The sequence below is a fragment of the Pelophylax lessonae genome (genome assembly GCF_965119305.1).
Source record: "Pelophylax lessonae genome assembly, chromosome: 4".
Classification (NCBI taxonomy): domain Eukaryota; kingdom Metazoa; phylum Chordata; class Amphibia; order Anura; family Ranidae; genus Pelophylax; species Pelophylax lessonae.
In genome coordinates this window covers 110370636-110398569 of record NC_138771.1, presented here as the reverse complement: position 1 = coordinate 110398569, position 27934 = coordinate 110370636, and the positions used below count along the sequence as shown (strand labels likewise).

General features: G+C 38.8%; 1 protein-coding gene across 1 annotated transcript in view; it reads right to left on the bottom strand.

Annotated features, from left to right (window-relative positions):
• Window positions 1-27934, bottom strand: part of ENTREP2 (endosomal transmembrane epsin interactor 2) — a 1128669-nt gene that overhangs the window by 114671 nt on the left and 986064 nt on the right. Inside the window, exons 6-7 of the mRNA XM_082254059.1 lie at window positions 22150-22310; window positions 16930-17065 (exon numbers count right to left, since the gene is read on the bottom strand). Of these exons, the coding sequence (XP_082110185.1) occupies window positions 16930-17065; window positions 22150-22310 (297 nt within the window). The remainder of the gene's footprint in view (window positions 1-16929; window positions 17066-22149; window positions 22311-27934) is intronic.

Genomic DNA, 27934 nt, shown 5'->3' with positions numbered 1-27934 from the left:
ATGCCTCCTGAATAGATTATGTTATGCTTTGTATTAGGTAAGAGCTAATTGTTTGAATGCATTATTTCTCTCTGTCTCCTGATGATGTACAGCAGCAGAAAAATTAAAGTAAGCACCTTAGGCTCTCGAAGTAGTAAGCTATTTCTTATGAAGTGTGCATTCAACTTCCTTGTAGATTTAACTGTTACTATCAATACAATTATGCAGATATAGGACATTTGAAAGAACCCATAGGTGTTGATTTACTAAGAGCAAACAGGCTGTTTCCTTTCAAAGGGAAGCTTCACTTACCTACAATTTTTTGTAGAGCTCAGTGAATGTATTGAAGTTCCACTTTGCAAAGAATGCCCAATTTTTTGCAAAAGAAAAAAAACCTAACATTTATGTTTGCACCTGATTGGATGATGGAAGTCAGCAGAACATTAGATAAGATTGCAAGATCATTTTTTTGCATTTTTTGTGTAGTTATAAGCTCTTCTCGCTGTGCTGGACAGATCAGTAGATGCACACAGTCCTGTAGTCTAGGGTAGCAAGGCACCCCTCTGCTCCTCCTTCTTTCACCAAACTAACAATTTTACTGGAGACTGGACTGTCCACTGTTAACTCTTTCCTGTGAAGACCAGTACTGAAAGAGCAGGAGCCAGCAGCAATGAAAGTTGTAATTTGCACATGCTGGTGTAAGAATTTAAAACAGTTTACTGTGAAATGTTTATTTTTTCTTGAGTGCCTAATACTACTTTAGGATTCAGGGAAATTGACAACTTCAGCCCTGGAAGGTTTACCCCCCTTTATGACCAGGTCATTTTTTTCGATAGGGCACTAAGGTAATAACATTGATGTCCTTTCTTTCCACAATAAGAGCTTGCCTTTGGTGGTATTTAATCACTTCTCTGTTTTTTTTTGTGCTATAAACAAAAAAAAGACCAATAATTTGGAAAAAAAAACATATATATATATATATAAATATATACGGTGCCTTGCAAAAGTATTCGGCCCCCTTGAACTTTGCGACCTTTTGCCACATTTCAGGCTTCAAACATAAAGATATAAAACTGTAATTTTTTGTGAAGAATCAACAACAAGTGGGACACAATCATGAAGTGGAAATTTATTGGATATTTCAAACTTTGTTAACAAATAAAAAACTGAAAAATTGGGCGTGCAAAATTCATCAGCCCTTTTACTTTCAGTGCAGCAAACTCTCTCCAGAAGTTCAGTGAGGATCTCTGAATGATCCAATGTTGATCTAAATGACTAATGATGATAAATAGAATCCACCTGTGTGTAATCAAGTCTCCGTATAAATGCACCTGCACTGTGATAGTCTCAGAGGTCAGTTTAAAGCGCAGAGAGCAACAAGGAACACATGAGGTCCCAGCTAACATCGGGTCCCCCTGTATCCAATTACAATGAAAGTGGGTCGCCGGTGCCGCATGCGCCCCAGACCCATTGCACAAAATCACGTACAGGTATGTGATTTTGCACGGGAGGGCCACCTTATAGTTAAACTCTAACTATAAGGTGGTTATAAAACCTAAACATTTTTTACCCTAATGGGTTCCTGCATTAAAGTAAAAAATGTTTAGGTATCAGTATTTGTGGATGATACAAAGCTAAGCAGGGCAATAACTTTGGAAGTGAGGAAATGGTTAAATGCTTCTGATTTTCCCCATAGCCTGAATTCAACTTAAAAATTGTATTGTTCAATCTTCTCTTCAGCACACTAGTTATTATGATCACCCTTGTTTATTTCTTTCCAGTAAAACCAGAACTTTAAATGTGGCAACCACCTAATTTTTATTTCAGATGCGGACTTTGTTGACTAGCTGAAGGAATTAAATGAAATAAAATGGTATTTGTTCCTCAATATCTGACCTTTTAAAGATCCCAGTAGATTCTTGAGATAAAACTTTCAAATATTACTTTGTTTGAAATTGAGCACTTTCACAGAAAAAAAAACATGTTGGCGGTAATATTGCAAATATGAATGTGTACACAGCGCAGCATCACTGCTGACAGAGATAATTACTTTGGCTGCATGACCCAGTATAGCAGAATGAGAGCATATCACTGTTGTTGGGTAGACGCCAGTGATAGAAGACGGTGCTGCTTTGCTAGAAATCTACGTGCATATTGCTTGGGTAATAGTGCCCTCAAGAGACGCACCCTAATATAACGCATTTGGCACTTGCTGTCAATCACCATAATGTGATTTCATTGGAAAGTCAGCCCATGCACTGCAGGAGAGGCCTAAAGCATATCGCATGATCCCAATCATTTTTCACATACAATTGTAAAATACGCTTTTGTCTACCTTGGAGGCATCTAAACTGCATGTAGAAAGTCAGTTTTGATTCTTCACAGTTCTTAATACTATAAATAGATACAAACAGTAATCCAAAGGCAGACAAATTCCATAGCTAGATAAATATAATTTTCTTCTTAAAATTAACCTGTGTGGTTGCCATACGAGGCAAAGCAACAAGTTTGTTTCATGCCACCTTCCCAAGCAGCACATGCTCACATTTCCTTTACTCCTATGCTGATCTTTTCAGCCCCTAGCAAAAAGAAAATACCCCATTTTTATGGGTATAGGAAAGCACGTGACTCAATTCTCTTCCTCTCAGGTGATAGTGCTGGTGCTTAGTGATTGTCATATTGGGTCACTGAGATTGTTACTTAGTCCTGTGTAGGCTCCAATGAGAGCAGTGATGGTGAATCAGATGTTTTGGAACTACATTTCTCATGATGCTCATGCACTCTGCAGTGTAGTTGAGTATCATTGGAAATGCAGTTCCAAAACATCTGGGGTGCCAAGGTTCGCCATCACTGAATTAGAATAAGTCATGGAATGTTCCTTTCCTTACTCCTGTCGAGGGTATAGTGAAAAAAAGGGATTGTGGCTGGGGAGGAAGGAAATGAAAGTGAATCTGTAATACTGCCCTGCAAGAAAAGCACTGGTCTGTGTTAAAATACATTTCACATTTGAGCTTTTACAAAATATTAAACATTATAGTCGTTTATGCAGCCCTAATAATGGTTCCAAAAAGCACATGTGGCAGCAAGTTGCTTAGAAAAATCTGCATGCACCCACTCAAGTGAACTGACTCCATCCACTACAAACTTTAAAGCTCATCTCCTGGGAATACTAGACTCTAAATATGTTGTTTGGATCAAGCTGGGCCAAACAATCTATTTGCTTTACTAATTGATTCGGTGGGTGTCAGTGCGGTATAAACTGTATTTGTTATCAGCTACATACAGTATACAATGCTGTGTTCTGGCAGAGGTATGGAAACTTCCTACCCTGTTCCTGGAACAGAATTGATTTGGGCTGATTACTACTCAGCCATTCACAGGAAGCTTTGTATTTTTCTGATTATTAGATTGATTGAGGTGGAAATCATGGCTTCATCTGCCTGCCACTCTACCGTAGCTAATTGGAGGAAACCTTGTACTTATTCATAAATATATAGGGCTCCCTATGAATGGCTGGGCTTCAGCCAAACTCGATTCTTTTTGTAGTAGTAATCAGCATGGATTCATGAAAAATCGTTCTTGCCAGACCAATCTATTAGCCTTCTATGATGAAGTGAGTTGCCATCTAGATGATGGAAGGCCTGTGGATGTGGTGTATCTGGACTTTGCCTAGGCATTTGACACAGTTCCCCACAAATGCTTAATGTACAAACTAAGGTACGTAGGTATGGACCATAGGGTGAGTACCTGGATAGAGAACTGGCTCCAGGGGCAAGTCCAGAGGGTGGTGATAAATGGGGAGTACTCGGATTGGTGGGTGTGGAAAATGGAGTCCCCAAAGGATCTGTCCTGGGACCAATCCTGATTAATTTATTCATAAACGACCTAGAGGATGAGGATGGGATATCCAGCACAATCTCAGTATTTGTGCATTATACAAAGCTAAGTAGGGCAATAACTTCTATGCAGGACGAGGAAACCTTACAAGCAGACGTGAACAAAATAATGGGGTGGGCAACTACATGGCAGATGAGGTTTAATGTTGAAAAATGTAAGGTAATGCACTTGGGTGTCAGAAATATGAACGCAAGTTATTCCCTAGGGGGGAGGGACCTCTGGGTGAATCTAAGAGGGAAAAGGACCTGTGGGTCCTAGTCGACAACAGGCTTGGCAGTGGCATGCAATGCCAAGCCGATGCAATCAAAGTCAATAGAATACTGGCATGTATGAGGGGATTCACTCCAGAAATAAAGAGATTATTCTCCCACTTTACAAGACTCTGGTCCGGCCACATCTTGAATATGCCGTCCAGTTCTGGACAAAGGTCCTCAGGAAGGATGTGCTGGAACTAGAGAAAGTCCAGAGAAGGGCAACAAAAATAATTAGGGGAATGGAGGACATCAGCTATGAGGAACGACTACAAGCACTGAATTTATTCTCTCTGGAGAAGAGACGATTGAGGGGGGATATGATATCAATGTTCAAATACTGTACTGGTGACCCTAGCATAAGGAACAAACTTTTCAGAGAAAGGGAATTCAATAAGACACGGGGCTACAGTACTCACTAAAACTAGAAGAAAAGCGGTTTAACCTTAAACTACGTAAGGGTTTCTTTACTGTCAGAGCAATAAGGATGTGGACTTCTCTTCCACAAGCAGTGGTATCAGCAGGGAGAATTGTTAGTTTTAAAATACTAATAGATGGGCACCTTAAAGAACAAAACATAAGGAGGTATACAATGTACCGTTAACAGCAAAAACACACACACACACACATTATGGGTTGAACTGGATGGACTGATGTCTTTTTTCAACCTCACTAACTATGTAACTATGTAACCACTTGTCGACCACCCGCTGCATATATACTGCGGCAGGCTGGCTCGGCTGCACGAATCGCCGTACCTGTATGGCGATCCGTGGTAGCGCTCCTGGGGGCGTGTGCGTGCCCCCATTTGCCAGCGGGAAAGCTGATTCACGGAGCCAGTGGGAGCGATTGCTGCCGGCCACCCGCAATCGCTCCCCCCCCCCGTTCTCTCAGTAATCAATACAGAGCCCCTTTGTTCCTCTTATTTAGGAACACAGGTCTCTGTGTTGATTCCACAAACCCCCCCCCCCCCCCCCACAGTTAGAAAACACCCCCTAGACATACATTTAACCCTTTGATTGCCCCTGGGTTATCCCCTTCCCTTCCAGAGTCATTATTACAGTAATAGTGCATATTTTTAGCACTGATTACTGTAGTAATGTCACTGGTCCCCCCAAAAGTGTAAAAAAAAAATGTCAGTTAGGTGTCCGATCTGTTCGCCGCAATGTCGCAGACCTGCTAAAAATCGCTGATCGCCGCCATTACTAGTAAAAAAAAAAAATTAAATAAAAATTACATAAATCTTTTCCCTAGTTTGTAGACGCAATAACTTTTGTGCACCAATCAAAATACACTTATTGGGATTTTCTTTTACCAAAAATATGTAGCAGAATACAAATTGGCCTAAAATGATGAAAAAAAATTGATTTTACATTTTTTTTTTATTGGGATTGTTATATAGCAGAAAGTGAAAAATATATTTTTTTTGGAATTGTCGCTCTTTTTTTGTTTAAAGCGCAAAAAAAAAAAAAAAATGGCACAGGTGATCAAATACCACCAAAAAAAAGCTCTATTTGTGGGAAATAAAGGACATCAATTTTATTTGGGTACAGATTCGCACAACCGTGCAATTGTCTGTTAAAAAACGCAGTGCCGAATCGCAAAAAATGGCCTGTTCATTAAGTGGGTAAAACCTTCCGCTCCAGGACTGGTTAACTAATAGGTTGAACAAAATAAAATAATGATCCATTTCTCCCATCTACACATTCAAGGTGGATGGGTGGAATCACTATTGTTTCTGACAGCGGGGAGACTTTGTCACCGTCAGGATACAATTATCAGTGCTGCTGGCTATCATCAGCACTGATCGATCGGGAAAAACCCGTCAGGCTGGTTGTACAGAAGTCACTTGGTAGATCTACTTCTTTAAAAACAGGGTGTCCATACATGGATCGAAATATGTCTGTTTGAGGAGGGACTGGATGGATTCCAATCCATGTATGGCAGGCTTTACAATTTAAAATTGTCCTTAGCACTACATATTCTGGGGAATAAAAACTGAAAATTGAGTCCTACTTAGATCTCTGTGTGCTTTATTGTACTGTGTGAAATATGAATGTATGACATATGCTCTCTCTGGGGATGCTAGAGACAATTAACTTGGTAATAAGTCACATTCTGGATAAAGCATAAGGAATTGCACACTACTATCATAAATCAGACAGTGTCCCCATATTTGCAGATACTGTAGCATACATACATTTATAAACTCTCTCTAGGGAGAAAGGCAGAGAGAGGATGAGACGTCAAACACCTCTTTATTATACAGTATGCTTCCTTTTCACTAGGCAGTATGACAGAGACTATTACTGTCTTAGCTGATTTCTCTTTTAAGACACTAATTTGCTCCATATTGCAGTTTTAACACTTCTTTTGGCCAAGTTTGAACAGGAAGATAATATGGAAGTAAAACAAATAGGATGACAGTAAAGCAGCACTGTATACTAAATAAATTATATAAATATATATATAATATAATATATAAAATAAAATATATAATGCAGAGAACTTTGAAGTATACTGAGTTATAGTAGTGTTAAACCCTCAGCATTTATTAGCTGAACACATTGATCACAATAAAATAAATATTCCCCAGTAAACCATTTGTTAAAATTCTTATCCAAGCACATGCAGTTAGTAACTATCATTGCTGCTGGTTTCTTCTGTCTTAGTGCTGCTTGCCTAAACTTCAGGTTTTTACAGGAAGGAGTTGGAGCGGAACTTAACTGTATCTAAGCAGCAGACACTGAAAACGCTATTTAATTTGTTTTTAATATTCAAAGCAAATTCACCCATCCTTCCATGCCTGGATGCTTTATTTTGTTAAGAAATCACTAGCATTTCTAGCACTGACCATCTTGAATAAGGGGAGTTGATTCTTGTAGCATTTATTTCTTGCAATCCATCTGTCCCATAGGCATGCATAGGCGGTCTGCCAGGTGTGCCTGGGCAAACCCTAATCACTGTGTGTGGGGCTGATTCCCCCTATTGCCCAGGCTTCCCCCTATGTTGTCCCTGTCCTGCAGTGCTGCTGGCTTCCCTCCTCTTTTCTCCCCCTGCTGCTGTGGGAGATGGGTGATGCCTTTCTTTTCTAAATAAACACAGTGAACATGCTCACTCACTGTGTTCATTCATAACTGAAGCATAGTAAACTGTGTTTAATATGCTTTAGTTTGTGAATGAACAGGAAGCTGCTCAGCACAGAGCACTTCCCATCCATTCACTGTCCTGTGCAGCTGAGGCTGCAGAGAAAGAGCACATGTGTTTGAGCTTTGGGGTGCACACCATAATGTAATAGACTGCACACAGCTATGGTCTGCCCTTAGCTCAGGAATGCAGGCTGGAGGGCATGCTTACCTGAGAGAACTCCTCCTTCTCTCCTCCAGATGAAAGAAAAAAAAAATGCCCATGAGGACTCCTAGGATGTATGACATCATTGTTGCCTAGGCCAGAAAACTGAAGCAACTGAATAAATGTAAAATAAAAAAAAAAAAACCTTCAGAATAAGGAAATATAATATACCTTCCAAACTATTTACTAAGGCTAGTAGCATAAAGATAAAAATAGTTAATGCTGATTGAAAGAGTGAAGTTCCACTTTAACAGTGGACAGGGCAGTCTACAGTCAGTCTGTTAGCTTGGAGTAGGTGGGGGGGGGGATGGAGGAGCAGGGGAGTGCATTGCCATCCTAGTCTACTGGGCGGTGTGCTTCTATTGATGCACATAGTGTAGGGAGACACACCACCAATCCCTGCATAAATGGCTCTATAGGATGCAGGAAGAGAGAGAAGCCATCCTGAAACAGGATTCCTGGGGCAGCGGGTCAGGGCGCGAGAATCCACTGGAACATAGGAAAGGATTCAATTAAAAGGTCAAGAATATGCAGCTGAAAAAGCTGCATACTTGGTTGGTAAGTGCCACAGTCAGCTAATTATACACTTCTAAACTAAAAAAATAAATATACTATGGAGTACCAGACTTTACACAATCTGATTTCATCCTTAGTGTGAGTAATAAAGTCAGCGTTATTTAAAGAGTAACTCCACTTTTGCTGGGAAAAAAACATTCCCCTCTGGGTGATCTATGTACATTACAAAGATTTTGACAAACTTTGTTGCAGATTCCTACCTTTTTTTATTCTGAAGAAATAGTGTGTTTACCCGTGTCCATGTGCAGAGTGAGTCTAATGAGAGTGATTTCATAATTTTTAACCAGCTGCTGCACCTGCAGGGCTCTAATGAGGAAAATTGCAGGGTGTGCATCCCTTTAGACTTGATTTCCTTTTGGAAGTATCTCACCAAAAATTAAGTTTTTGTTGCAGGGGATGCCTGATATCTGACTTGTATCTTAGTGCAGACGTCTGGGAAAATCAGTGAACCAATCACACAAACAGGAAGTGACATTTCTGGGGGGCATTCTGTGTACAGAACTACTCCAGGCAGCCATATTGCAGATACCCCAGATGAAGTCCAAGAGGACAAACGTATATTGGGTTATAGTGAGCTTTCTTCTCAACACTGCGCCCATTTGAGACACGTGATCTTATCTAATGCTGGTTATTCATGCGGAAAATATACAAAATAAAAATATAAATTTTTTACTTCTTAATAAATGTCAATTTTTTGGACGTTATTACACCATGTGGAGCTTCCTTCTTTCTTTGAGCACCTGAGCCAGCGAAAGAGGGACCAAACATCAAGGACTGTTTCAGCAACTCTCTATACCCTATGCTCATGCGACTCTTTGCCATTGGTATTAGAGTGCATTTTTTCTGGTAAGCGCTCCCAAGTTTTTAATTTGGTGATTAGAGCACTGGTGGTGTCTTTTCCTTCTTTCCATTTTGGATCACAGAATTCTCTTTCTTATATGGATTTCATCATCCGGATTTGGACATTTTGATTTATTTATCTAGCGATTTGCACTGTTGCACGTTTTTCACTGAAAGGTGAAAGTATTATTGGACTTAAATTGAAAGACTTTGTTGCACATCTTTTTTTGCTACGCACTTTTGCTATTTTTTTCATGCATGTATATATGGTATTTATAATTTGAGATTTATTATGTGTTATAACACATGCTGAATCCTTTTTAGCCAATTTTAGCGGGGCATTGTTTATATATATATTTAGCCATATTGCATTGCATTTTACAGAAAATTACGGAGCTGCAGATTGAAAAGGAAATATCATTTTTAATTACATTCAATTACAATATAACTTTTGTCGCAATTGTATATGCAATATTATAATTTTTTTAATATACTATTTTTTTCCACGAAAGTGGAGGTACCCTTTAAAGCAATTTGTAAAAGCTAAAGCTTGAAATGTAAGGCTTTTTCCAGATCATTTCTTGTAAAGGCTTCACATGAAGACTGATGGTTAGGGCTGGTAAGGGACACATGCTGAACTTGGTATATAACTCTTCAAACTGAACTGCAGCAGTTTAGCATAGACCCCATTCAAGGAAGAGAATCAATAGTGAAAGTAATAGCTGCTCTTCACCATTTTAAAGTGCTGTAATGTCACTGAGGCTTTCATCTTCCCTGTAAATTGTAAATGACTATCACAATGCACCAACTCTTTTAATACTTGTATCACTGGACCATCAAATGAATAATATCATTTATACCTAATCATATAAAATGATGAGGCAAAGTTTATAGGATTTGATAACAAAAGAAAAAAAAAAAAAAGCATTTCAACTGGCAAATTCCAGATGTCATTTTTACAGCTTGGCTTAGATTTTTGCCCTTTGAATACACTTAACATCACTGAAACAATTAAAGATTTATACCTTTTTGCAAGTAATCTCACTTTCAAGTTTATTTTCGATAAGAACCGACAAGAGACACAATTGGAAAGGGACCTAACTGAACGCACCAAACATTTCACCATGACTGAATTTCGGCCCCTCATATAGTATGTTACTATATGAGGAAGGGACAGTGGAGGATGATTCCTCCCCTGCCCCTATATCCCCTACTTTCACTACTATTTAATTGCAAACCTTATTGGGCCAATCAACCAGGGCTGGGACAAGGGATGGGCAAAAGGGATGATTGCCCTGGGTGCAAAGTTTTATTGCAGGTATGGGGGGGTACTTGACCCTAACCCTAAGGGAAGGGGGGCGCAGTTTGTCATCCTTGCCCTGGCACTGGATGACCTTGTCCCGGCAATGCAATCAACGATCTGCCAGCACCCTAATAAAACTGTCCCCTTGAAAACATTAAAACTCTGATCACAGAACTTCCCTGATCTAATGACATGCCCTACTATCTGGACTTTCCTACATAACACCATTAAAGATCCTGGTAAGAGGCCAAGCTTGCTTGTGTTACACTGGAGGTTGTTCACGTTTGAAGGTGGTTCAAGTTAAGAATACAACGTTGTGGACATTTGGATCACCTGTATAGCACTTACCTTCTTCCGTCGGGTAAGGAGGAATTTCACCTGGTGGAGGGACACCTAATTCTCTTCACATCTTCTTTCTTGCATATTTGGATTTTTCCACTTCACGGGTTGTGGTTGATCTCCTCACCTATATCTCAGCAAGAGGAGTCTTCTTTTTTATGAACTGTTATATGATTTAATCAAGTTCACTATTTTATGTTCATTTGTTTTTTGCACCATTTATTATCCTGTGTTGCTCTTTAGAGCTAATCATTTGGAACATTTGTATGTGGTTTTTATCACATTGTATTTACTGCACACTTCACTTGTATGTGAATTTCACCTACACAGAATAAGCGCACTTTTTACTTTACACAATACAGATATGGTTATTAAACCATCAGACAAGGGTGGCAATATTCTACTCATGACCCATAAGCATTATCACTCAGTCAAAGTGCCACAGGGTCCTTGATAATTGGACTTGGTATAGGCCGATCTCCCCACAGTTGGTTCAGGGATTTATCGGTGAATACCACGCCCTGATTGCGGGGGGGCCTTCTGGGATGGTCTCATAGACATGGATACTTTTCCACTTTTGAACACTAAACATCCACGTACACCAACACGCTTTACACTCTTCCAAAAAATCATAAGTACCTAGAGCCACCGCCTAGCAGACCTATAGTGTCAGGCATTGGCTCTCTGACAGAGAATGCAAGTAGGTTTATTGATGCCTTCTTAATGCCCCATTTCCATGCCCTGCCATCCTATATTAAAGACACCACTGAGCTTCTTAAACATATTTAGGATGTGAATATACTGTTTTGGTATAGGTATATCGATGATTTGCTGCTGATGTGGACTGGTCCTGAAGGAATTTTGATTGAATTTATTCAGATTTTGAATACTAATGATTTCAACCTATGTTTCACTTTCCACTATGATCAAGGTCAGATCTCTTTTTTAGATCATCAAGGAATCAAATGGGACAATTGTTACAAACCTTTACTGCAAATCTACAGCAGGAAATACTCTACTGCATGTGACCAGCGCTCATCCTAAACCATCAATTCATAGTATTCCATATGCACAATATCTACATCTTCGTAGAAACTGTTTAAAAGATGAGGCATCCTCAAAAAAGCCTTTAATCGAGCCCTAACACTAAATACTCTCCATTCTCCACTCTACAATCCACCAAAACCAAAGCAATAAGACACAGTTAAAATTATTACCAAATATTCTGCTCAACACCATCAACTTCATAGTATTTTCACTAAACATTGGCACCTCTATACGTGCTGGGTTACATTCTTTCCCTATAACTTCTTTGGCTACCTTTGGTGTTTCAAATGACCCAAACAACCCCTTTTTTGTCCTTTTTTGCTCTCTCTGTCATTTTGGTACTCTCCCCCCCCCCCCCCACCCCTTTTTTCTCTCCTTATCATAAATCCAATTCATTCAACACATCTACCCAGGTAACATCCCATGGGTTAGTCTGTGGTTAATTCTATAAATTTCATGTATTCTTAATGGATTTACAATATTATTTAATACTAGCTATTATTATTTTGTGTCTATGTTTGCGTTTTATTGCTTGTCTGAATATACTTGGGATTCATTTTGCTATACATGTACTGTATTTTTGCTATACATTTCGATATTCCATGTATATTTATGAATGCAAGCTCGGGAGGACTTCCTGCAAACAATGAGCTCCTCGGCGGACATGTAATGTGCCGGGGGCGGGGTTTAGGCTCCTTTGCCTCTTCCCACTTACCCGTGCTGCGTTCCAGTCTGGACCGCGACCAGTATGCACACGCGCATGTGTGATACGGCACATCAGACCCGACGGCTCTTTGTGTGCTGATTTCAGTCGGCGTGACACGCCGCCGGGTTGGGGACTACATAAGCAGGCGTTCTGGATCTGGCAGGGCTGTTCCTCTACAGTGGACGCATGATATGCCCTTATTGGTGAGCGGGAGAATCTTCCATGTGTTTATTCCCCCTTTACTTATGGTATATATACATGTATGATCCGTACATTTTCTTATATGTTCTTTGGATTATGACTCAGCATGTTCCTTATGTATACCAGGTGTACCTATATTTCTATTCTTACACTGTATAATTACATTTTCTAGAGGGACTATAACAATCATCCTCCTGAAGAAGCGAGTTATTACCTGCGAAACATGTTGAGGACTGTTAACACTCCATTCTGGAAGGTTTCATGCTGTTATGCCTTTTGAATGCACACAATCTACTGTTTGTAATAGATATTCAGCCATGTTTGGCCATATCTATATGTTTTCCTGTTATTAGTAATTTTATGGACATGCATATTTTTTGTCTTATTTTAACTCAATTATGTGTCAAATAAAATCTATAAATTTTTATACTTTCAGAGTATACCTACGTGTCCAAAGTGCCCAGAAAGTCCCGTTCCAATTTATTGGAGACCTGGATGTTGGAGAACTAGTCTCCTGCCTTTTACCCCTTTTCTTGTGTTCAATAGTTATGGGATGTTGGTACCAGTATTTGTTTCTTACCTTAGCGGCTCCTCCAATATTGTAAATGTTTGAATAGGAAACGTCGATTTTTTTTATTGTTCGAGATTTTTTGCATGATCTTGCTTATAATTTTATTGTCCTATATATGATTTTTCAATTTGTTTTAAATAAAATGTCATGTACTTATTTCTCTATCCCAAACCTTTCACGTGGCATGTAAAAATCTGACAGTTTTTGCAACAATTGAAACAGGTTAATTTACATGTTTTTACTCATACTCCTCAAAAAACAGTATAGTGTTAATGTCATTCCAGAGGTTCATTGTGGTAGAATGTACCCTGAGGCCATTCCATTCTTCCAATATTGGTTAAATTATTAATAATAGGAACAGGAAGCCCAGAGTGAGACCCAATGTCAGCCAGGACCCGCAGATCGTTCCCAAGAGAGACAGAGCGGTGGTCTGCCTATGTAAAGAATTGTAGTTCTGTGACAATGGGAGACAGAGATCATGTGTTTCTGCTAAGCAGAACACAGATCTCTGTCTCCCCAACAGTTAAAGCACTGCCAAAACAATTAGCAAACACTCCCTAGGAACACATTGAACCCTTTAATCGCCCCTGATGTTCACCCCTTCCCTGCCAGTGTCATTAGTACAGTGACATTGCATATTTTTAGCACTGATCACTGTATTGGTGTCACTGGTCCCCAAAAAAGTGTCAAAAATGTCACTTAGTGTCCAATTTGTCCTTCACAATGTCGCAGTCCCGCTATAAGTCACTGATCGCAGCCATTACTAGTAAAAATATAAAACAATATGAAAATTCCATAAAAACATCTTTTTGACACAAAAATTGGTTTAATTGAAGCATATCTAAACCCAAAACCAAAATGTAATATATTGAAGTCTACTGGTACTGGTGGCTGCATTTTTTTCTTTTCAACTGTTGATCCTGTGAATACATTTTATTTTCTATGGTGACAACTCTCATTCCTCTGTATCTATGGAGGAGCAGCATTGTCATTTTAAGCTACTCTCCTAATCTGGACTACAAACATGTCCTTGTCTTTTCATCCCCTCCTACATGAAGAGGGATTTGTAGTGTACAGAAGATAGCTTGGACAAACATTGTTTGAGATTTCAGCTCAATTCAAAGGAATTCACAAGGACGCTGCATTTCTAGCAAAATCAACAGCTATTTTCTGAAAACTTTCATAAAATGTACTTACCCTAAAAAAAGAAAAAGAAAGCAGGTACCACAAATGTAATGCATAACTTTTGTGTCCTTGGGTTTACTTTCTTTAACCCCTTTACAACTGCCTAATTCATATGTGCGGCAGCAAAAAGATGGGCTTTAACGCCCTTGTGTCGCACATATGTGTCGCTGGGCGGCTGGATTTTTTATGTGCTCCCAGAACAGAGACTCAGCTGTGAAAGACAGCTCTTGGTCCGCGCTAATGATGAGGAGTTGATCCCAGCCAATCACAGTGATCATGTGATTGAGAGCTGGTCCTGCCTTCTGGTGTTCCAAACTTTTTTAAAGACATGGAGTGAGCGGGAAGGGGTTAAAGGCCTATGTATCGTCACAAAAAAACACCCAAAAATTAAAAAAAAAATCCTTTTTGTATTTTGTATTTATATAACTGCATTTTTGCAAAACTCTTGACTTTGTCCAAAATTGTGGGAAACTTTAAACTCTCTTTAAACTTTAAACTCTTTTCATATATGCATTCTGCACATTAGTTCTTTCACTGTTTCCTATAAAAGATAGGCTTGCCTTTGTGTACAAAGCCTTGAGTGCAGTCACTTTTGCAGAAAATTTTGTCAAGACTTCCCCACTAGAAGGAAACAACAAATATACAAATGTATGTCTGCAAATACAATTAAAATCAGTTACTGGAACATGCAGGTCTATATGAGGTGGCAGGGACAAAGCTATTGACAAAGAAAGGGGCGCATTGGGAGAAGATATCTTCCAACACACAGCTGACTTCCTGAATGATAACCCATCAAAGAAAATGTATTTAGCAGTTTACTACCTGTATTTCTTTACATTCACAGCTAAAATACAAAAATTGGCTACAAAGGAAAGTTTGATAAATGTCAAAATTTTCAATGTTTATTCATGTGTGGGAACTTTACATGCACGAGGAATTTAATTGAGTTTATGGTTGTCTTTTAGAAGAAATTTGAAAGCATGCTTGTCATAAATTTAAATATTCTTCTGCCAAAAATGTACTCAGTTTGTAAACATAAAAACCCTGTTCATTTTATGACTGATATCAAATATTTAGTAGTTTGCAAAATTTCCCAGTCATCCTTGGTTTTGGAAAAGCAGAACTCCAATCATTTTTTTTTATTTTTTTTTGTTGTATAGAACTTTAAAAAATCAGAACTTGTGTTCGGTTTTTAATGATTTCAATGATTGTATTAATTTAATTTTTTCTAACTTTTATTCCCCGTAACACCAGGACATGGAAAGAGGGGTAGGTGTCACTAGAACAATAAAATCTGCCAGATGGTCTAATTTTACATAGAATTAATTTACTAACAGAGTAGATACTGTTCACTTAGCAAATTAATTTTCAGTTTGCAAAGTGAATATTAGTAAATAAAGTAAAGATGGGTTTCTTTTAAATACCCAATTATGAGCTAGATGGTGAACATGCACTTGAATAATTTCTTTGCTAAATAAACAACCTCTACCCTTTAGTAAATAAACTTATATGTGTTTTTGTTTTTGCTTCTGCCCCTGTTGGAAAGATTTCCATCACTTCTTGTCCCAGCAACATCCTATCACCATGTCAGGAAGTGAGGAGAACTCTCCCTCTCCCGGTTACTGCCCCCCTTCCTGATGTCACTTCCGGCGAGTGTGTCCCATGTGCTCCATCTTTGTTCCACGCTGGTCTTTGAAGTGCGGTGGCCATCTTGACCCTGTGCTCCAACCCTCCCCTGCAGCTGCTGGTTGCCACAGTAAGACTGAGAGGACAGGGACAGGAGTACAGTCATATTTACTACTTTGATGAGCCTACTATACATTCACCACTTGTGAAGTGTTTAATCTTGTGTCATTATAATCTTCTGGTGTACTGCACTTAAAAGTACCTTTTTTTTTATTTACTTTTGTGCCAGAGTCTGCTTCTACTCCTTTGAGTGCTGGTCAAGTGCCCTCTTAGCTCCACTATACCTTTCCCTTGAATGGTGGCTCAAGAGCACCAGTTCACTGAAGGTATTTCAAGCAGAAGCGCCCTATGAACATTTCCCTTTCATTGATCTGGAACTAGTGTGCAGGATAGGAGGTGGTGATGAGCGTGGGTCTTTTGGAACCAGGAAGTTAGCTATTATTGCTGTACCTATCAGTTCCGGAAAAGATTTCTGCCCCACAGCTGTCATAACACAAGAGGGCATATTTGCTCAAGACGTCATTGACCTAATATAAGCACATTACCATATTTGACCAATGTCATTGTGTGGCCATATTAGGTCATTGATGTCACAAGCATCCTCAATCCTATGTGTAAATGTATGAGGATCTCCCATCATCATGGCAATGAAAGCTTGCTGTGGGGTCCCAACCGAATCCAACTTGAACAGAACCCAAGCTCATCTTTAGAGGGGCATTAGACTTCAGACAGCCCCAGAGCTTGCATCTTTATAAGTGAGAAGTCATGGCACTGCCAAAATAAAAAATGGTATTTACTGCCTAACTAATTTATTTATGTTTATATCTTCTTATACCATATCTGTGGCATCTAATAGAAAACATTGTTACAGCAAAGCAAAGCCCATTTCCTTATGGACACAAAGGATACTTCACATGAGTAAAAAAAAAAGGTAATCCATACTATTATGAGTCATATTTGGAGAAAGGTATTTGTGAACATTGCCTTTTTTTCTTACCTGGCTTACGGGAGTTTGGCCAACCACAGCTTCATATGGTGGTGGCAGCTCAGATGGATAGAGAATCCCAGGGCTGTTTATGGACACTTCGTACAAAGTGCTGAAAGGAGAGTGTGGAAAGTCCAGATGAAGTCCTCTGCAAAGAGAATGCCCGATCATCACTAGAAGCTATAAATGCCCTTCACAATAGATTAAACTTTAGAACCTCTCTAACTGTATAATCATTGCAAATAAAACAGATTTACCCCTTTGCTTAATTCAGTTTATTTATCACTTCATGATTATGCCCATGCTATCTAAATGTACCCAACACATCAGATTTTAATTTATCTGAGTGATAAAGAAATTGTGCTGTCGTTAACTAACAAATGGATTTCCATAAATACAAGCTGAATGTGTTTGATCTGCAAGTGATAACACTGACATTCATTGGGCATATTATTTATATATCAATCATTTAAAAACCAATGGCTGATGTTTTTTTATTTTAATCTGAAGCTGATATAAAAACAAAATTTAGGGCAGTTAAAATGGAACTGGAAGTGAAGGTTTGCTATGTTATAGGAATATTTAGCCATGTTCGGCTGAATTCAGACGGCATCTGTCAGTGCCGGGCCAATCACCTGTGGACCAAACTCCAGTTTATTACTAGTAACAGTGCTCTTCCTGATATGTGAGAGTGTCTAGGCATACCTGTGCCTACAGCCCATTGCTGTACATCTGCAGTTAAAGGTTAAGTGCCGGTTCAAATATATGCAATGTGGGAACCCTGCGAATGCACTGCGGGTCCCGCATCGCATTCAACTCACAGGCAGTTCACACTGCCATATGCGAATCGCTGGGAGGTGTCAATACATAGTTAACGACACCTCCAGATCAATTCGCATATCGCAGTGCAAACTGTCAGTTCGGACTTGAATCGGATCTCATAGGTGTGAACACCCATGCGATCCGATTCTGGCGCGGATCCAAAAAAGGGTCCTGTGCGAGTTGTGTCTGAATGCGATGAAAATTCAGTCATACAATCTGTAGGCTGAATTTTCATCGCACAGACATCGAATGTGATTTTCAGAGCAGTGCGCTCTGAATCACATGCGATGTTTATCATATGACATATGTGAAATGGGATTAAGGCACTGCTGCCTCTGACTGTTCACATCATGAGATCCGTGTTCCGTGCGTTCCATAATATTTACCCTTATACCATACCTACGACCTTATACCTATATGGACCTAAAGCAGGAGCAAATAAAATACATTGTTGAAGGGCTAAATCTGGCTATGACCAGTAATTATTTCTGGTATAAGGGTAAATATTATGTGCAAACTAAAGGAGTGGCTATGGGAGCCAAGTATGCCCTAAGTGTGGCCAACCTTTTTATGAACAAATGGGGAGAAGAATAAATATTCAATACCCCAAGACGGGAATTAAAATTTTATCGAAGGTTTATAGATGATATCGTACTCATTTGGAAAGGCATGACTGAAACTCTACAGGAATTCTTTGAAGAATTTAATTACAATGCATATGAGATTACCTTAACTGGAAACTAAAGTCACACGAATGTAAACTATTTGGATCTCCAACTTTATGAGAATATTAAGAGATTGGGAACAAAAACCTTTTTTAAACAACAGACTGCAATGGATATATTCCTACGAAGAGCTGTCACCATCCAAAATGGACAGGGAACATACCCAAGGGACAATTACTAGGGATAAAGAGAAACTGCAGTAATCCTATTGACTATGATAACCAGGCCAATATCCTTATAGGAAGATTTTCAGAGAAAGGATATGACAGAAGAGAACTGGAAAATTTAAAATAGAAAATAAGAAATATGGACAGAGAGGCCCGTTTACAAGGAAAAAGTGAAATTATAGAAAAAAAACAACATGAAAGGGACTTGGCCTTCATTATGAGATTCAGTAGACAGTATAAGGATCTGGAAAAGATTATAAGGAAGCATTGGGGTGTCTTAAGATCAGATAAAACTCTGCAAAAAATGTTACTAAGAGGTCCAAAATTTGTTCATAGAAAGGCGCCTAATCTTAGAAATAAACTTGTCCATAATGTAGTGGACCCTCCAAAGGATATTATAATTTGCCCAGACATAAAAGCATTTTTTAGGTGTCAAAAATGTTTAGCGTGTACAAGAAGCAGCAACCAACCAAGGAAAAAACACTCCTTTAAATCTATGGCTACGGGGAAAAGAATACAAGATCAAAGAATTTATTTCCTGTAAAAGTACACACAACACATACATTTTAGAGTGTCCATGTAAATTACAGTATGTGGGGAGAACCACAAGACATCTACACAATAGGATACAAGAACACATAAATAACATCAAAAAAGGATTCTTGAAACACAGTTTGTAATTCAAAAGGGGCTGCAAAACGAGGGTGTGGGAATAATTAATATATTAAAGATTTGGTACTAGGTTGCCAGGCTACCTCATTACTCACTCAAAGCCTAACCCCAACTTGTCAACGGGGAAGCCGATGCAGCGGGCAGACGGCTCCAATTGACACCTGACACCCTCGATCGTTCCCCGCTGAGAGAGAAGAACGGTCAGCTGTTGTAAATAGGATCACATGTCTCTATGGTCATTTCAGAAGCCATGCCCCCCTGCAGTTGGAATCACTCCCCTAGGCTCACATTTAACCCCTTGATCACCCCCAATGTTCACCCCTTCCCTGCCAGTGTCATTATTACAGTAACAGTGCATATTTTTAGCATTGATTACTGTAGTAATGTCACTGGTACCCCCAAAAGTGTCAAAAATGTCAGTTAGGGGTCCGATCTGTCCGCCGCAATGTCGCAGTACCGCTAAAAATCGCAGATCGCCTCCATTAGTAGTAAAAAAAAAAAAAAAACAATAAAAATGCCAAAAATCTTTCCCGTAGTTAGTAGATGCAATAACTTTTGCGCAAACCAATCAAAATACACTTATTGCAATTTTTTTTACCAAAAATATGTAGCAGAAAACAAATTGGCCTAAAATGTTAAAACATTTTTGATTTTTAATTTTTTTTTTTGAGAATTTTTTCAGAATTGTCATTCTTTTTTTGTTTATAGCGCAAAAAATAAAAATTGAACAGGTGATCAAATACCACCAAAAGAAAGCTCTATTTGTGGGAAAAAAAGGACATCAATTTTATTTGGTTACAGCATCGCACGACCGCGCAATTGTCCGTTAAATTAACACAGTGCCGAATCGCAAAATATGGCCTGGTCATTAAGCGGGAAAATCTTCCGGTCCAGTGGTTAAATAAATTGAATTAAACTGGTACACTATGGGCTATTGGTATTGTATTTCCACGCAAATGAGAAAAAGCCTGGACAAAAAAGCCTGGATGTCATGAGCCTTGACCCTGAGAGAGATGAAGATATAGATGGACTACTAACACTACCTATGTTTATATATATTTATATTTTTTTATCTATTTTATCTATTTACTATCATTGCTTATTGGGAACTGTTTATTCAGAGAGCTTCCAGGAAGTCTCTAATGATTTGTGAGATTTCCAATCACGGGTATAATATTCTTAGAAGCACCCAGTCACTTTATATTGATTAATATATATTCTTTAATACAGTACCTATACATGCTTAGCATTGATCACGGTAAAGGCACTTTGTTAAGCACGTAGGCACTTTAAACAGCCAATGCTGTAAACACATTTATGCACTAGGAACCTTTGAGCCTAATTACACCAGCTTTTGCACTGTATATACAGTATGTGTATGCATACAAAGAATCGGCCATTATAGTATACTTACCATAGACATTTACTCATTTATTGGACATTTATTTTTTAAACATATTAACTGGACCACAGTAGCGTGGTTATTAACCATCAATTTTATAGCCATAACCCATTAACTCTTTATCTCTCTACATAAAGATGGCTATAAGAAGATGGCCAAGACCCTGAAACTGAGCTGCAGCACGGTGGCCAGGACCATACAGTGATTTAACAGGACAGGTTCCACACAGAACAGGCCTCGCCATGGTCGACCAAAGAAGTTGAGTGCACGTGCTCAGCATCATATCCAAAGGTTGTCTTTGGGAAATAGAGGTATGCATTGCTGCAGAGGTTGAAGGGGTGGGGGGACAGCCTCTCAGTGCTCAGACCATATGCCGCACACTGCATCAAATTGGTCTGCATGGCTGTTGTCCCTAGAGGAAGCCTCTTCTAAAGATGATGCACAAGAAAGCCCACAAGCAGTTTGCTAAAGACAAGCAGACTAAGGGCATGGATTACTGGAACCATGTCCTGTGGTCTGATAAGACCAAAATAAACGTATTTGGTTCAGATGGTGTCAAGCGTGTGTGGTGGCAACCAGGTGACAAAGACAAGTGTGTCTTGCCTACAGTCAAGCATGGTGGTGGGAGTGTCATGGTCTGGGGCTGCACGAGTGCTGCCGGGACTGGGTGCTACAGTTCATTGAGGGAACCATGAATGCCAATAAGTACTGTGACATACTGAAGCAGAGCACGATCCCCTCCCTTCGGAGACTGGGCAGTATTCCAACATGATAATGACTCCAAACACACCTCCAAGACGACCACTGCTTTGCTAAAGTTGCTGAGGGTAAAGGTGATGGACTGGCCAAGCATGTCTCCAGACCTAAACCCTATTGAGCATCTGTGGAACATCCTCAAAGGGAAGGTGGAGGATCGCAGGGTCTGTAACATCCACCAGCCCTGTGATGTCGTCATGAAAGAGTGGAGAAAGGACTCCAGTGGCAACCTGTGAAACTCTGTTGAACTCCATGTCCAAGAGGGTTAAGGCAGTGCTGGAAAATAATGGTGGCCACACAAAATATTGACACCTTGGGCCCAATTTGGACAGTTTCACTTAGAGGTGTACTCACTTTTGTTGCCAGCGGTTTAGACATTAATGGCTGTGTGTTTAGTTATTTTGAGGGGACAGCAAATTTACACTGTTATACAAGCTGTACACTCACTACTTTACATTGTAGCAAAGTGTCATTTCTTCAGTGTTGTCACATGAAAAGATATAATAAAATATTTACAAAAACGTGAGGGGTGTACTCACTTTTGTGAGATACTATGTATATATATATATATATATATATATATATATATATATATATATATATGTGTGTTCCAGATGAGTTGTTTGTCTGCAGTTTAACATACACCAAGAAAATCTTAGCAGTAGTTCAAGTGTAAGCTGCTCCTCACCTTTGTACATCCATGACAGGTGTGCAGGTATATTCAGGTGGGTAATATGGTGGAGGTGGAATGGGTGGAATAAACTCATCAAAATCCAACGTCTGATGAAGAATTGTTCCATGAGCCATCATACAGTCCATACTGGTGGCATGTCCTCTGTGTGGTAGAAACTTAAAAGCAAGACATAGAATCATTATTATACACAAACTCAAAAATAATCCTTTATTTGTCATTTGTTATTTGTATATTCAGCATGCTTCCTTCAGGCATACAGTAAACCCCCGCTCCATCGCGGTTCAGTTTTTGCGGTCCCGGTATATTGTGTTTTTTTTTGTAATGTTATTTTACTATATAAATCATTAAAAATGAAATATTTTTGTGTTTTCCATAGCTCTTGCTATGTCTCTCAGTATCTTTTATGTGTTTAAATGAGTTTCTATTCTTTTAAAAGTGTGTTTAAAGACTTTAAAATGCTTTTACACGTACAGTGACAGTAAAAAAAACATGCCTACAATGCATTTTAATAGGGTTTTTCTATTTTGCGGATTTTCACTTTTCGCGGCTGGGTCCGGAACGTAACCCCCGCAATGGAGGGGGGGGTTTACTGTACACTATAAATTAAACATTGCCAAATAAAATCTTATTTAAGAATATGTGATATAGGAGAGATGGGTCCAGAGACTTTATTACAAATATACAGTATATGCAGTATGGTTTTCTGTTTTCTCGTAAAGCATGCAAGCTTAATGATACAAAAAAAAAAAAATATTGTCAAGCCATATCAAAGGAAACATACAAATTCAGCACTCTGCACTGAAAGTTTTGTCTAATTTATCACCACAGTTGGTAAAGTATATAGACACATCCTGGCATAGAGTAATAGTATGGGTGCACCCTGGCTGCAAAAGTGAACAAGTGAAGGTTACAAAAAGATCTTTGAATGTATGGTCAACTTTTGCTGTAGCATCCAGGGTTGATTTATTAAAGGCAAATAGACTGTGTACTTTGGAATTGAAGTTGCACTTATTTTCCCCAGAGCTCAGAACATGTGGTAAAGCTCTGCTGATTTCCATCATCTAATCTTGTGCATGTAAAAAATTCAGCTTTTTTCCCCCTTGCACCTGATTAAGAGTTCTTTACAAAGAGAAGCTTAATCACATTTATGAAGCTCTATTTGCATGTAGTAATTCCACCCCTCTGTTTACTTTAATGATGAAATAATAAAACACTGTTAAACTGAAACTGACTACATGCATTGTTTCAATTTATTTAAAAGACTGCATTCAGATATGGTATGGGGTATCCCCACTACCCCCAAGCTTTACCAAACCCAGGACAGAGTTTCATTATTTATTATTTCAGGTACTTATATAGCGCTGTCAATTTACGCAGCGCTTTACATATACATTGTACATTCACATCAGTCCCTACCCTCAAGGAGCTTACAATCTAAGGTCTCTAACTTACATACATACACAGTAGGGCCAATTTTTTTTATACAGGATCCAGCATGTCTTTGGAGTGTGGTAGGAAACTGGAGTACCCGGAGGAAACCCACGCAGGCACAGGGAGAACATGCAAACTCCAGGCAGGTAGTGTCTTGGTTAGGATTCTAAGCAGCGACCCTCTTGCTGCTAGGTGAAAGTGCTAACCACTACACCACTGTGCCGCCCAGTTTCATTGGAAAGAAGGTTACATTTGAAGGTTTACCATCCTTTGTTGTATTATGTTTAGGTGCATGATCTATTTAATTTATAGACATAATACAGCTTATCAACCTTACTGGTAATATCACAAATGATGCTTGCATCTTTTAAGCAGTATCAATACAGCCTCCTTATCTATGCTCCAGCAATCAAGATGACACCCATCAATCCATCCCAGTCCTGTTCTTCAGCCAGTTCTCTAATGTGAGAATCAGAGGAGGAGCAGAGAAAAGACAGTGATGTTGAGGAAAACTTTCAATTACATGGAAAAACAGAAGACTAATGAGCCTGTTAGAATGTCAAACCAGTACATGACTCAACAGGGACTGTTCTGTGGATCAAATGATGTAGAGACCCTTTGACCCCTCTTCTTGTGCTGTGCTAAAGAAAAACCACAACTAAAGCCAATCGAAGAAAACGGTGTCTCTATTCCTCCCTTAGGCAAGGCTCTGTTGTCATGTCATTTTCCCTGGATCTCTAGCAGCCTGGCTCTTTAACTCTTGCCTCTGGAAAGAACTGAGCTAATAATATTTGCTGAAGGCACAATTCTGTATTGTGCTTGAACTACTAAGTTCTTGTTTGTGCTGATGTCTGCTTGCATTACTGTGATCTACAGTCAATCTGAAAAAGACATAAGCAGAATATTACACTCGTGTTTTTCTGGAGGTTGCAGTTGTGTGCCGCACATCAAGAGGTTTGGAAAAATAAGACTTTCTATTTAGAATTCTTATGGCTGCATTGTAATTACCACTGAAGGTTTTTCATGCTGTGGTCCTGGGATGGAATCATTCCAGAGCATTATCAGTTTGGCATTTTCACATTATTCCTGTGTATTTGTATATTTGTGGTCTGGCGTAGAACCAGTAACTAACTGGCTTCTTTAAAAATTCTCAACAAGATGGATATGTTAGGATATTAGAAATAAAAACTCCTGTGAAGAAGACGATGCATCCATTTGACATACAGTATGTAGTTATATATGTGCAGCATTTTCTTACTAATCACTATCCCTACCTAACAAATCCCTTGGAGGCAATAACAATGTTACAGCCATACAGCCCTGGGTCATACAGACTAGGGCTAAATTAAGAAGAGGTGAGAAGTCAATAAACCTTCCTCTGTGATTTTAGAGTATAGGTGTAATTTTTATCATTTTGTGAAAACTCTCTTTAACATGTTCCTAGCTGCAATCAAACTTATCCAGCACTGCCAGCCCACTGTGCCACAATTTAGGCACTTTCTTTTTTAAATTTTCATTTAATTTTTCACATTTAATTAATATTTTTACACACACACAATAAAATCAGAACATTTTGTTAGAAAATTACTTAGAACTTAGCATTATATATTTTTGAAAGCAGAGGCCTTGAAGGAAAAAATGGAAGCTGTTACGATTTTTATGTTACACAATATAAAACATTTTCAGAAAAAAAACACACTAAAATTTATTTTAGTGCATAAAAACACAATAAAATACCATTTTTTTGTAAAATATAAAAGATGAGGTTGTGTTGAGTAAATAGATACCAAACATGTCAAAGAAATGGCAACAAACTACAGTGCCTAAACGTATTAATAGGAAATATTTTGAAAGCTTTCACAGGTTATCAGTGTAGAGTTATTTGTGAATGATGGGCATAAAATTAATGTTATCGCTCTGAAATTTGTGGTGATGCCTCACATGTGTGGTGAAATCGCTGTTTACATGTGGGTGCAGGACCTATGTGCACATTTGCATTTGTGTGTCTGCCCGAGGGGGGGGGGGGGATTCTTTTAATAATGTATTACTAGTTTTATTTATTTTATTTTATGTTTTTTCTTTTAGTTTTATTGCTATCACAAGGTGACTAACAAGCCCCCTATGTGATAATTTTGGGTGGTGACAGGTACTTTTTATGGAGATATCATGGGACTTTTGGAACCCCAATGTCTACCTTGCCCTCTTAATCAGCTAATCAAGCACAGACCATGCTTGATTAGCTGCTTCCCTGGCAGTAACAGCCAGGGAGGGACAGTTATGAAACTAGAAGTAACAAAATCATTCTTGCTTCTTGCTTCATTCATCACAGGGGAGATTGGGGAATGGTTGTTACTCCATCTTGTCTATGTGAAGGGATCCTAACTGTTTACTGTAGGCAGTGCTGGGAGGTGCAGTGAGACCCTGTATTGTAAAAGTGATCAGGCGGCTCTACAGCCCTTTTACAAGACAGCTGATCACTGGTTGTAAAAAAAAATGGTACCAAGATCATGGCTGAAGCTGCAGCCATGATCTTGTAATACTCCCCAACAGGATGTTTTTATACGTATGCCACTCAGAAAGTGGGTATGTCCAGCCAAAGATTTTTTCCTCTGTTTTAGATTGGAGAAGAGTTCGAACCCCTGCCAAGGAGTTTACAATCTAAGGTTCTTATCTCACATGCATACATACAAATACAAGTGCAAATTTAGACAGGAGTCAACCTCCTGTCTAAAGTCGACCTCCTCCAGGCACCAAGAGAAAACCAATGCAAGCACAGGTAGAACATTAAAACTTCATGTAGGTTTTGTCCTGGTTGGGATTCCAACTGGCGCTCACAATCCTGCAAAGCCATAAGCCACTGAACTGAACACTATGGTTAAAACTTTACATTCTAAAAAATCTAAATTGAAATTTCCTTATCTGTCATAAAGCTTGGGATGCCAACCAGCAGTGAATCCTCTAACCCATGGGTTTTGATGCCTTCCATAATTCCCATCACCCTACAATGTTCTTATCTGCTATAACCATTTTACATCATATTTCTACATAAAGCCCTTCCTGTACAGAGGTCAATCTGCAACCACAGACAAAGTGGGAACATTTTCAAGAGAATCCAATACTTTGTGACTGACAGCTATGTAAAAAATATAGGAGTAGTAGACTGTTTTGATACAGGCAATATTTGTAGGATAAGATGAAAAGGTCATGATTTATTATCTGTAAGAGTGTACTTTGTTCTGCTGTAAAGATATGTTTAAAATTCTAGCTTTAACAATAATTATACAACCAAAACATCTTAGTCTGAGAGAACAAGACTTTTCCGTTATCCTCTAATACTTGCCAAGTGCCATGAGCAGAGATTTGACTGCGCTAAGTCATTTTAATTACTTAGTTTGTTTTATATATTTAGTTGAATTTAATGACTCATACAGTGCAGAAAGCCTTTTTTTTCCACTACAAAATATATATATATTTTTTAAGCTGTAACTATTAGGCGTCTATAGCTTTAGCCATGTAGGTGTACAATCATGCCTTTTTTGAGTGCACTTACAATTGTTTTGTGAAGTCTACAATCATATGTTAATCTGTAATACAACTCAAGTGGTTTTTGCAATAAAATAAACCTGGTCCTCCTAAATTCACCAACAGCTGCATAAGTATGGAAAATAATGCTGTGCTATTCAACACAGCAGTAACTGATTTTATCTTAACCTCCGCCTGAAATAATTATGCATGATTATGACTGTAATTAAGGTTGTGAGAAAATGGTGAGGGTTATACATTTTTCTAATTTTTTTAAACCTGTGATTTCAAATAATAGGATTCCATTTATGGGGACATGTGGAAAAATGATAGACCTCTCCAGAGAGAATAAAGAGTACCAGATTCTTTTCAGCTACAACATAGAAAATAGTACACGGTTGGAAAAATTCATGTAGTTATGAGAAAGTAATAAACTTTTTCTGAAAACATCCACTTTCAAAGTCAAAGGTGAAAAAAATTGTAATTAGATGCAGTTAGCTAGTTTGCCACAAGATGGCTATGTCCCAAAATAGTGTGCTATGGGGAATTATGTAAGTGTTAGGTCTCCTTTTAGACATAGCCTTCCTGTAGTGATGTAGTGGGTAGAGTTAGTGCCCTTATATATGCTAGGTTGGGACAAGCTTAGTGCAGTTGGAGTATGGGAGCCAAACACCCCACACATCTGCAGATGCAGTCAGCTACTGCAAAGGCCCTGGACAGGGCAGAAGTTCAGGGTAAGATCGGCCTACACCCAGAAGAGCCAGCTGTAGTCATCCTGTTCTACAAAACATGGTGTAAGTGGACTGGAAACATGATCTAACTGGAC